This window comes from Dipodomys spectabilis, unplaced genomic scaffold (assembly GCF_019054845.1).
Source record: "Dipodomys spectabilis isolate Male_0828 unplaced genomic scaffold, ASM1905484v1 ptg000147l, whole genome shotgun sequence".
Lineage (NCBI taxonomy): Eukaryota > Metazoa > Chordata > Mammalia > Rodentia > Heteromyidae > Dipodomys > Dipodomys spectabilis.
The window spans coordinates 7,461,143-7,474,233 of record NW_024870824.1 but is presented as its reverse complement, the minus strand read 5'-3'; the positions used below and the strand labels follow the sequence as shown (position 1 = coordinate 7,474,233).

Here is a 13,091-nt window from a genome sequence, read left to right as displayed (position 1 = left end):
TGTATCCATATGATGTATTTGGCAGAGACTGCTAGTTCCCTACCCAATAGCCATTCTTTTTTAATAACAACTAATTTTTATCTAGGTGACAACATACATGACTAAAATGATTGCCCATTCCAGCCTTTATTGGCCAGTGAGAAGTAATCAGGAATTACAAGGCAAAATTCTAGGAAGACTCCTGAAAAGGAGCTCAATAAATTGGAAGATACTCCCTATTTTGCTCTGTCCTCTTCATCTTTCCTAGAATATGGATTGCTGGGGCCCTATTTACTCTCTTGGCTTCTAGATAACCTTGAGGATAGCAACTACATAGTAGCATGGTAGCGCAGAAAAATAAAATTCTGAGATCTTGATGACAACTGAACTATACTATATAAGCCCCAGATAGCTTACTTTTGAGCTTTTTTTATCATTTGGATTTTCTGATGTATGTAGCCAAATCAACCCATAAGGCAACTGAAATACTATCCAATTATCAAAATTGTGTTGCAAGAACATTTACTGAGATGAGAAAATGTTCATGATATACAGCTAAAAAAAAGCAGACTATAAAAAAGTGTTGAGTAAGACTGTTGTGTTTCATATATATATTTATATATTTATTTGTTTATTAACATATCTAAAAACACACTGGAAGTACACAAACTAAAATACTGATTACATGATTTTTTACCTTTAGATGGCAGCAGCACAAGTAATTTTAAAATTTCTTCATACTATTTCTTATCTTTTAGGTTTTCTGTGCTACATGTATTTTTATTTGTGGGTATATTACTTTTAAATAAGGGTTAAAAATCATATAAAACAAAAGTTATTAAGTAAAGGAAACTTACATCTATATTAAGTGGTTTGGTTGACTTCATAGCTAATTGAATAAATCAAGTTAAAATAATAAAGAAACATATACTGGGAAACTACTATAGAAAATGCAGGCTAAAATGGGCTTTATATATAATTTTTTCTAAATAACAGGAAAACAAACAATATAAATACTCAATACTCAAATATTTAAAGTTGTTATGAAAAAATTATAAATATTCATACATGATTAGAATACCTTTGTAGCATGCAAGTGTAAGAGCACTTTCTTTAAATTCGTTAGAATGAGTGTTGATGCCTGCACCGTGATCGAGCAGAACTCTGGCAACTTCCACATGACCTGCACTGGCTGCTTCCATTAAGGGTGTATGTCCATTTTCATTATGATCTTCTATATTTGCACCTTCATTAAGTAACACTTTCACAATATCAACAAATCCTCCAGCACAGGCATAAGTTAGTGCAGTATTTCCTACCAACAAAAAGACAAAATTATGACCCAACAGATACAAGTATCATTATATTACAATTGGAGTTATACCTCTTGGATTCCCTTTAGGGGTGAAAAATCTTTTTTTTTTTTTTTTTTTTTTTTTTTTTGCTAAGGACCATTTGGATATTTATAACATCATTCATAGGCCATACAAAATTATCAATTCAGGCAGACAGGCCAGGAGCAGCAAGAGATGCATACAATGTCTTCCCTGTCATAAGTTTATTAAATCATTTCCTAGACCTTGTAAGTCCCACAGGCCACATGTTGCTTATCCCTGCCTTAAACTATAATATCTCAAGTATTTTGGTTAGCAAAGTATCTTATTTCTCACTGGCTAATTGATTTTCTTGAAAACCTAATACAAAAGACCAATGTATAAACAATATAAAATGTTCTAGAAAAGGCATATCTATTATAGGGACAGAGAATAGAACCCGGGTTGTGTGAAATCAAGAAGACTGAAATGGACATATTTTTGTAGCAATGGAAACATTCTAGAAATAGACTGTACTGATGATTGTACTTTAGAAATCTACTAGAAAATTACTGTACATTTAAAATATGAATCTTATAACATGTAAATTATACCTCAGTAAAGCAAAGGATCTTTAGGTTATAAAAAAACAAACCAGCAGCTATATTTGTGCTGGGTCTCATAAACACAGGTAGAGGGTTGGGGTAGCAATTCAGAGATATAATACTTGCCTAGGATCACACATACACACACACACACACAAAATCATCATCATCATCATCATCATCATCATCATCAGGATTATTATGAATTTTTTTTAATGTAAGATTCTTCTAAGAGGAAAGTTATCTAGCAACAACAAAAAGTATAAATAAAGCAAGTAATGAAAATGATGAACACATCTCTACATCTCCTTACAAAGATGTGCTGGCTGAGGGACTAGAAATCTAAGCCATCCTCCGTCTATTCATGTTCCTCATGTAGCTCAAGTGCAGATCTGTTTTTGGCCCAATCTAATTGCTTTGAAGTACAGAAAAAAGACTCTTGGGAATCTATGTTTTTAAATAATCTCCCTAAATCATTCTGATACAAAGGCAGAAGTAGTTTGTTAAGCAAAATGAACAGATAAACACATTTAAGAATAAACTTGATTAGGAATTCACTGGTGGAAGATGAAGCAATTTCTTTTTTTTTATTTGGGGGGCAGGGGGTCCAGGCGTGGGCCTGAACTCTGGGCCTGGACGCTGTCCCTTAGCTCTTCAGCTCAAGGCTAGCGCTCTACCCAATTTCTTTCTTAAATTTTCTATTTTTCCAATGAAGAATGAGTTAAGGCCATCAGTGAAAGCGAGGAGGAGAGCAGAAAGTGTGAGGAAAGGATTTCTACTGTCCAGTTGAAGAGAGTAGTAAGGATCAAGTGATATATATACACGTACTGCTTGATATGTATCCTTTCTCTTTATTTTATTTCTTTGAGAGAGAGGGTCTCATTCTAAGATCAGATCCTCAAATTCATGCCCCAGCCTTCTGAATGCTGAGTTGGGCCACCATGCCCAGCATTCCAACCTCCTTTTTTCAAAAGATGCTTAAATAATGTTTTACAAACTGTGTTCCAAATAACTTCAAAGTTCACCCCTTGCCAAAAGTTCCCACTGACATTACAGAGATAGGTTTTCCTCTCTCATTCTGTGTGCCTATGCTCTCATCTATCTATACTTTAGATCAACTCCTTTTTTTTTTTTTTTGGGGGGGGGGTCCGTTTGTGGGCCTGAACTCTGGGCCTGGGCTCTGTCCCTCAGTTCTTCAGCTCAAGGCTAGCGCTCTACCACTTGAGCCACAGCGCCACTTCCGGCTTTTTTCTTTTTGCTTATGTGGTGCTGAGGAATTGAACCCAGGGCCTCAGGCATGCAAGGCAAGCGCTCTACCACTTAGCCACCTTCCCAGACCCAGATCAACTCCTTTTTATCTCTGAACTACTATATGTGCCCAATATACCATTTTGTTTAGATATTAGTGAAATCGTGTTGTATAAATGTTACTTTTTATTATCTCTGACTAACTGGTAACCTATTTCAAGACAAAGATTATACTTGAGCTGGATGCCAAGGGCTCATACCTATGATCCTATCCTCAGGAGGCTGAAATCTGAGGATTGAGGTTTGAAGCCAACCCAGGCAAGAAAGGCTGTGAGACTCTGATCTCTACTAAACTACCAAAAAAAACTGGAAGTGGAGCTGTTGCTCAAAGTGGTACAGCACTAGCCTTGAGCAAAAGAAGCTCACACACAACACTCAGGCCCTGAGTTCAAACTCCAGGACCAGCACCAAAAAAAGACTATACTTAATACATCTCCAATTGAGAAATAAAAACAGACAGCAAATATATTCTGATAAAATTAAGTTAAAAATATTTATCAAGCTTTAAATGTGTCTGTATTATTCTTCAATACCAAATACATGCTTTCTAACATAAAATTTTCTAATTTCCTTAATATATTACATATTTGTGGAAAAAGGGATATTCTGATAGCATTTATTATAACCAGGCTATTATAAAACACTTCCTTGATTTCTCAAATACTTTTCAGTCTGAACATTAATTTCAGTAGTTCTTTTTTTTTTTTTTGCCAGTCCTGGGACTTGAACTCAGGACCTAGGCACTGTCCCTGAGCTTCTTTTGCTCAAAGCTCGTACTCTACCACTTGAGCTATAGCACTACTTCTGGCTTTTTCTTTTTATGTGGTTCTGAGGAGTTGAACCCAGGACTTCATGCATGCTAGGCAAACAATCTACCACTAAGCCACATTCCTAGCCCCAATTTCAGTATTTCTTTTTTTTTTTTTTTGCCAGTACTGGGGTTTGACTCAGAGTCTGGGCACTGTCCCTGAGCTTATTTTGCTCAAGGCTAGCATTCTACTACTTGAGGCAGAGCACCACTTCTGACTTTTTCTGTTTATGTGGTACTGAGGAATTGAACCCAGGGCTTCATGCATGCTAGGCAAGCACTCTACCACTAAGCCACATTCCCAGCCTAATTTCAGTATTTCTTTATCTAAAATGTTTTATGCATTATTCAAATAGGGGGGGAGGGAAAGAGAAGGGGAAGAAAATCAAAGATACCAAATTAATTATATTTTACCCAGAGATTCTACCTAAAAGCTATTTTTATTCAGTAGGTTTATATTATTTTTCCTCAGAAGTCAAAGTTTTACTTGAAGTTATATCAATTAAATTTTTCCCTCAATTGACATATCATTTTCTACATACCTGTTGCAGACTGAGAGTTGACATCTGCATCATGAAGAAGTAATAATTTTACAATATCTAAATAACCTCCACTGGAAGCTGCCATCAAGGGAGTTATGTCTCCTTTATTCCCTCGATCTTCAACATTAGCATGCATGGCTAACAATACCTTTAAAACATACACATAGAAATTGTTAACTCTTACCATTAACAGTATTTTAAGAGAAAATTCTGAGTCTGGGATGATATATTTTTATAAAAGGGATGAGGAAAAATAAAAGTAATCACAGGGAAAAAATATCACCACTAGTTATAATACCAAATTAGATGCTATATTTTACAATCATTATATATTAATCTTGAAATAAAGTAAGATCTCACTAACAAGCTCATATAAAAATGTGTCTGTTCATGTCAAAGAAGTGTTATGCTTAAAATTATCTAACAAAAGAACAGCAATAATGGATATTTTATAATATTGTTATAAGGAAAAAAATTAAAATAACTGGGATAATCTGAATGCAATGGAAATAAACATTTACTTCCCATTATAGTTTGTTTTTTGATGTTTTTCTTTTTTTTTTTTGGGGGGGGGGGAAGGGGGAGTCCGGTCGTGGGGCCTGAACTCTGGGCCTGGGCGCTGTCCCTCAGCTCTCAGCTCAAGGTTAGCGCTCTACCACTTGATCCACAGCGCCACTTACGGCTTTTTTCTTTTTGCTTATGTGGTGCTGAGGAATCAAACCCAGGACCTCATGCATGCAAAGCAAGCACTCTACCACTGAGCCACCTTTCCAGCCCTTTGATGTTTTTCTTATATCCCATCCCCACCCTTTTTTAAGTTTTCAACAGGGTCTTTCATATAATCCAACCTGGCCTGGAAATCAGTACACAGCCGAGGATGGCCTTAGATATTTGATCTTTCTGTCTCAGTCTCTTGATTGCTGGGATTATAGGTGTGTACTACCACATCAAGCTTAATTATATATTATTTTTAAATGAAGTGTAAAGTATGATTATTTCTGTTTTTCATGTATTAGTGTTAACTTTGAGTAAGCAGCAGAAAAATGAACATGCCCAGCTGCATGCGTAAGTAACAAAATGAACTGTTTCTATATTATCTACTATCAAAAAGAGAAAGGGGAAAGGAAGACCCTCTACTTACAATTCCCTTTTAAATAGCAAAACTAAATAAAACATCAAAACACTTCCAAAATATTAGTCACTAAAGATTATTTGTGCTTACTTGTGCTAATTCATAATAGCCTGCTGAACAGGCCAAACACAGCAGGCTTTCTCCTTCTTCTGTATGTTCATTTACACTTCTGCCTTCATCCAACAATTTACGAACAGCATTCACATCTCCATCTGAACAAGCTTCTGCTAGACTGCGACTACAAACAAAACCATAAAACAATTAACTATACAGAAAAACCACTGGATCTTATAAGAAACTACATCAAATGACGTCAGTCTTGGGACTTGAACTCTGGGCTTGGGTGGTGTCTCTCAGCTCTTCAGCTCAAGGCTAGCCTTGACCACAGCACCACTTCCGATTTTCTGAGTGGTTTATTGGAGATAAGCGTCTCATGGACTTTCCTTGCCCGAGCTGGTTTTGAACTGCAATCCTCAGATCTCAGCTTCCTGAGTAGCTAGAATTACAGGAGTGAGCCACCGGTGCCAGGCCTTGAAGAAGTTTTTAAATGTACTGATGTAATGATTGCCAAAGACATTTTGGAATATGATCCTATTGCTTAAAATCTTATTTGGTAAGAACAAAGATGAAAAATCTAAAATAGAATTCCACTATAAAATTATATCAGTGAATCTTGCAATTTAACGTGTATATAAGTCACACACAATTTCCTGTTAAAATGCAGATTCAGATTCTGGAATAGGGCTCAAGATTTTGTATTTCTAACAAGCCCTACAGTCCTAATTTGGTGCTGATACTGACTGGCCATGGATCATACTTGAATAGCAAACAACTAGATTATTGTAAAGTAACTCATTTCATTTATTGCTGCTCATTCAGTTTGGAATTTACAGCTATAAACTATTAAATAAGTAACTTTTTTAGGAAGTAGAAACCAGGGGGTATAATCAAAGTTACTTTGGAGACAGAGACTCAGAGGATCACCAAGATTTGACGCCTGCCCAGGCAAAATAAATAAGACCTTATCTCAACTAAACAAGGCAAGTGTGCTGGTATGCTCCTGTAATACCAGCTATGAAGACAGGTTAAGAGAATCTGCATCCAAGGCTGGTCCTGGGCAAAAAGCACAAACTGAAGTGAAAAATAATCAGAGCAAAAAGAGGCTGGAAGTGTGGCTCAATTGATAAAAGCCCCTGCTTTGTAAGCATGAGACCTTTCACTCAACCTCTATAGTACAACAAAACCCAATTAAGTAGAAACCAGGACATAATCCACTTGGGTTTCTCGTACATTCCAGTATAAAACGTTGCAAAAACAGAAATACCAGCCAGGCACCTGTGAATCATGCCTATAGTCAATCATAGCTACTCAGGAGGCTGCGATCTGAGGATATCAGTGGTGCAAAGCCAGCCCAAACAAGAAATGTGTCTCATTTCCAATTAACCACCAAAAACCTAGAAGTGGAGCTGTGGATCAAGTGGTACAGCACCAGTATTGAATGAAAAAGCTAAGGAATAGCACCCAGGCCCTGAGTTCAAGGCATAGTACTAGAAATAGAATAGAATAAAATAAAATATCAGATTGCAGACAAGACTCAAGTGTTAGAAAGCTTGCCTAACAAGCATGAGTTTAATCCCTAGTACCACAAAAAAGAAATAAAAATATTTTTAAAAAGGAATAAAAATATTGGAGCTACTTAATATTTATATGTTAATGTACCCATTTAAAATGTTAATATCTATATTAATATGCAACTAGCCAGTGGTTATAAGCTCTTCTAAAAGATATATTTAACTAAAATTGGTGTAAGAAAATGTTTAATACCCTACAAAGTAATAAAAAAAACATACGTGTCCACTTGTCCTGCATTGTGGCTGTTTTCTGCTCTCATCCGTGTCAGTGCAGCTGCAGCTTCATCCAGTGCACAGCTCACTGAGGATGTCAGTCTCCGGAGTACCTCAGGATCTGCAAAAGCTTTCCCATCAGCAGTTGACAATTTGCCAATTCCTTCAGTGTGCATCAGTCAGGTGGTACAGGGGGGAAAAAGCATGAAAAATGCAAATTGAATTACATTTTTAAACACTATTATCAACAGCAAGAAAATGGCAGTCCTCATAGATGAGATTAACAGAAGATAATAATTTCAGTCTGCCTCTAATGTTAAAGCCATGGTGTAACAACTCATGTTTTAGTGTTTCCATCTTCGCAATGGCTGTATTAAGTTATAATCTACCTAATTCCAAATGTGACTTAATTTGATGATTTTACACAAAAGTAGTCATCCCATAAAATCTCTACTATAAGACATTTGTATATACTACTCTCAATAGTAATGAAGAAGATATTCTGTAATTTATTAAGATAATCCAACATTTTCTCCCTTTGGTCAAGTATCTTTTTCTTTCTTTTTTTGCCAGTCCTGAGGCTTGACCTCAGAGAATGGGTACCTGTCCTTGAGCTTTTGTGGAGATTAAGTTCTGAGGGTCGAGGTTTGAAGCCAGCATGGAGAGACAAACTTAGAAGTTCTCATCTCCAACTAACTTCGAAAAAGCTGTACCTGTAGGCAAAGCTCATGTGGTACAGTACCAGCTGTAAGCAAAAAAAGAGTTCCAGGCCCTGAGTTCAAGCCATAGTGTAAGCACACACAAAAAAAGCACAATTATGTATGCTCAAATATATACATATAGCTGTATCACTATAAGGGGAAAAGTTTAGGACTATATGTAAACCTTGACAATGAAAAGGCTTTATTATTTACTTATTTCAGATCATGTGGCTTTAGCTATTTTAGCTATTTTATGATATGTACTTACAACTATAATTTTGAAAGGAGTTTCATACTGATTTCGTTTGCTGAAGACAAACAGGCCTTGAACTTACTTTTTTGTCTCCTTACTGTTAGGATTACAGATGTATATTGCCATGGCCACTTGAAAAAGTTGTCAAATTGTTGGGTTTTTTTTTTTTTTGGTTGGTCATGGGTCTTGAACTCTGGGCCTGGGCACTGTCCCTCAGCTCTTCAGCTCAAAGCTAGCGCTCTACCACTTGAGCCACAGTGCCACTTCCAATTTTCTGAGTGGTTTATTGGAGATAAGAGTCTCACAGACTTTCCTGCCTGGGCTGGCTTTGAACCATGATCCTCAGATCTCAGCCTCCTGAGTAGCTAGGATTACAGGCATGAGCCACTGGCGCCCAGCTTGAAGTTCTTGATATGGCTTTAGTTCTTAATTTTTCCAAGAATCTCAAAGAATTTTAAAGAAAAAATACTCTCAATTTTTTTTTTTGAGACAAGGTTTTGCTACATAGTTTAGCTGGTCTCCAACTCAATCCTCCTACCTCAGAGCTGGGATTACAGGCTCAACTTTATTTTACATTAAAATAGTATAAACAGGATTGGAGGCATAGCTCAATTGGCAGACAACTAGCCAATGAGCACAAGCATCAGGTACTGAGTGTAAGTCCCAGTCTCAGTCCAAAAAATAAAATAAAATAGTGTTAAAAACTCTAAATTCGGGGCTGGGAAGGTGGCTCAGTGGTAGAGCGCTTGCCTTGCATGCCTGAGGCCCTGGATTTGATTCCTCAGCACCACATAAGCAAAAAGAAAAAAGCCAGAAGTGGCGCTGTGGCTCAAGTGGTACAGCGCTAGCCTTGAGTTGAAGAGCTGAGGGACAGCGCCCAGGCCCAGAGTTCAGGCCCCACAACCGGACCCAAAAAAAAAAAAAATTCTAGATTCCTTTAGAAGGAGTTAATTAAATTATAGGTTTACTACTGAACACAAACATCAATCTAAAAATTTTTCCAAAATGTTATAGGCTCAATGCAATGTCAAAATAAAAAGGCAAACTAAAATATCGAAGCACAGAAAAAAGTATCCAGTAACTATCTTGCATGGGTCTTTGGAAAGGACATATTATTTTATCTTTATTGCTTTTTCACAGCACCAAGATTTGAACTCAGAATCTCATGCTTGCTAAGCAGGCACCTTACTACCTGAGCTACACCTCAGGCAGGACATATTATTTTAAAGTATATCATCTGATCATTTCTTTGGATACAATATTATAACAATGTTTAACCTATAAAAATATACAAAAACTTAAAATTCAATTGTCTGAATACTTCCCAGAAGAGTCATTATTTAAGTTTTATTATTTTTCTCTAACAATATAGGTATAAAAACACATGAAGAAGAGCTGAGAAGGTGGTAGAGCACTTGCCTTGCATGCATGAGGTCCTGGGTTCGATTCTTCAGCACCACGTAAGCAGAAAAAAAAGTCGGAAGTGGCGCTGTGGCTCAAGTGGTAGAGTGCTAGCCTTGAGCTGAAGAGCTGAGGGACAGTGCTCAGGCCCAGAGTTCAGGCCCCACGACCAACAAAAATAGGGGGGGAGGGGGGTTCTTTTTGCCTAGGCTGTCTTCAAATCACAATCTTCCCAATCTCAGCCTTTTGAGTAACTACAATTGATTATAGGCGTAAGTTACTATACCTGGCCCTATCTCTTACATTTTTATATACTACCACACTTGGACCTATCTATTACATTTTAATCAATTTCATTATAGATGTAATTTTAAGTTTTCCTTAATAACTAATTGACTATCAACTGGTTATCTTTGCTATCATAAAAATTCTAGAGTTGAGGTCAGAAATTATTCATTACTTTTAACCAAGAGCTTTTAAAATATAAAATGCAAACATTAGTTGGGCATTAGGGGCTCACACCTAGAATCCTAGCTTCTTGGCAGGCTGAGATTGGGAGGATCATGGTTCAAGGCCAGCCAAGACAGAAAAGTTGGTGGAACCCCATTCTCAACTGAGAGCTGGGCTTAATGGTGGACATCTATTATATTAGCTCCCACAGGAAGCCTAAAATAAGAAAATTACACCCCCAATCACAACAATGGAAGAAGAAAGATCCTATTTCAAAACTAGTCAATACAAGCCAGGTACAGGTGGCTCACATCTATAATCCTAGCTATTCAGTAGGATGGGATCTAAGGATCATGTTTCAAAGTATACCCAGTCAGGAAAGTCTATGAGACTCTTTTTGTTTGTTTGTTTTTGGGTCCGGTTGTGGGGCCTTGAACTCTGGGCCTGGAGCTGTCCCTCAGCTCTTCAGCTCAAGGCTAGCACTCTACTACTTGAGCCACAGTGCCACTTCCCGCTTTTTTCATTTTGCTTATGTGGTGCTGAGGAATCGAACCCAGGGCCTCAGGCATGCAAGGCAAGCGCTCTACCACTGAGCCATCTTCCCAGCCCTTCTATGAGACTCTTATCTCCAATTAACCACCTAAAAGCTGGAAATGGAGTTATGGCTCAAATGTTAATGCACTAGACGTGAGCAAAAAAACTAAGGGACAGTGCACAGATCCTGAGTTCAAGCCCCAGTATCAGCGCGCACACGCACGTGCACACACACGCGCACACACACACACACACAACCATTTTATTTAAGAAACAAAAAGTAAATTTTATAGAGATAGCAAGCTTTGTACAATATTGTATAATTTTGTGATAATCTTATATAATTCTATGAAGTGATTTAGACTTCAAACAAATAAGATAGATCGATTGGTGGATGGATAGACAGATAGACAAATAATATAGAGTACCTGCAGCTTCTAGCAATGCTTCTAGTCGTGCCTGTGTCTCTGGATCCACAGTACGTAAGTCTGCTCCTTCTGCAGTACTTGATAAGAATATCTCTGATGTTGTTTTAAGCACTGGATTATCCAAGTCTTCTTGGTCCAAAATAAATGATTCAACCTATTTATGAATTAAAGATGAAATATCCATAAATAGGACAGCAATATGAGTACTAAACCTATAATTTAAGATATTACTTTTAATTGGAAACTTTAAAAAACAGATAAATTATTAGAGAAACAAAGTTACAGGAAAGGGCTTTGTTATAGGATTTTGGTGGGTTTTTTTTCCTTTGGGGGTGTTAAGAGTTTGAACTCAGGGCCTTGTGGCACATACTTGTAATCCTAGAGGATTCATAAGGCTGAGATCTAGAGGATCTCAGCTCAAAGGCAGCCTACATAGAAAATCATTTTCCAAAAATATCCATTTCCAAAATAACCAGCAAAACACCAGTACAGGATAAATTATATAGGCCTCTAGGCATTCACACATAATGAAACCAAAACAGGATACTCTCAGGGGAGGAACACAAAGGCATAATACCTACATACTTCTGACCATACTTATTGAAATAAATTCCAAGAAGTGGAAACAAACAAAAATTAACCAGGGCTGGAAGTATGGCTCAAGTGGTAAAACATTAGCCAAGAGAGCAAGTTTAGAAGCTCAAGTCCCAAGTTCCTGAGTTCGAACACTGGCATGGAAGGGAAAAAGGAGAGAAGAGTAGAAGAGAGAAGAGAGAAAGAAAGGAGACTTCTCTCCAATTAATCACAGAAGAAAAAAAAAAAAAAGCTGGAAATGGCACAAGTGGTAGAGTGGTAGCACTGAGCAAAAAGGAGTCCAGGGACAGGGCCCAGGCCCAGAGTTCAAGCCCCAAGACCGGCAAAAAAAAGTAATAATAAAGTCTCATGGACTTTCCCATGTGCCCAGCAAAAATTAATATTTCTGAAGACAGATTTTTTTAAATACCACAAAGTTTAACTACTTGCTTGCCAGTTAGGATAGATAAAACCATCATTCAAGTGGGAAAATTCTGTATTAAACATATTTAGATGTATTTTCTAAAAATTATATATCTAGGTAAAAACTGTAAAATTCAAGTGATTTTCAGTTTTCTCCCATTCATTTCTCCAGTATTTACTAAAGTCTACCATTTAGAAAGCATCATGAAAACAAGTGTGGTAGTGCAATCCAAGCACTCAGGAGGCTAAAGCAGGAAGATTGTGAGCTCATAGTAGCAGGAACTGTTTTAAGAAGAAAAGTAGTGTGTGAATTAGGGTTTGAAGGATGCACAGAAACAAGACAGTAAAAGTACTTCCAGTAGAAGGGAATTACATAAAAAATAGCTTAGAAGCCAGGCACTAGTGGTTCATGCCTGTAATTGTAGCTACTGAGGAGGCTGAGATCTAAGGATCATGCTTTGAAGCCAGCCCAGGCAGGGAAGGCAATGAGACTCTTATCTCCTATTAAGCACCAGAAAACTTAAGTGGAGCTGTGGCTCCACTGTGGCACTAGCTTTGAGGGAAAAAGCTCAAGGGCAGTGCCTAGGCCCTGAGTTCAAGCCCTACTACCAACAACAACAACAAAAGGCTTAGAAGTGCATTTGAGAAATGAATGACAAATGGTCTCTCAAATAATATAATTTAAACCAGGCGCCCATGCCTCACATCTGTAATCCTAAAAGCTATTCAGGAGACTGAGAGCTAAGGATCATGATTTGAATCCAGCCTGGGCAGAAAAGTCCCCGAGAGACTCTTAT

The 13,091-nt window shown here is 37.4% G+C and overlaps 1 protein-coding gene across 12 annotated transcripts in view; it reads right to left on the bottom strand.

Moving 5' to 3' along the window:
* Window positions 1-13,091, bottom strand: part of LOC122118113 (ankyrin repeat and KH domain-containing protein 1) — a 141,658-nt gene that overhangs the window by 102,847 nt on the left and 25,720 nt on the right. For all 12 annotated transcript variants that reach the window (XM_042692017.1, XM_042692019.1, XM_042692007.1 and 9 more), the window contains exons 2-6: window positions 11,299-11,452; window positions 7,538-7,694; window positions 5,778-5,925; window positions 4,556-4,703; window positions 1,061-1,294 (exon numbers count right to left, since the gene is read on the bottom strand). In XM_042692017.1, the coding sequence (XP_042547951.1) occupies window positions 1,061-1,294; window positions 4,556-4,703; window positions 5,778-5,925; window positions 7,538-7,694; window positions 11,299-11,452 (841 nt within the window). The remainder of the gene's footprint in view (window positions 1-1,060; window positions 1,295-4,555; window positions 4,704-5,777; window positions 5,926-7,537; window positions 7,695-11,298; window positions 11,453-13,091) is intronic.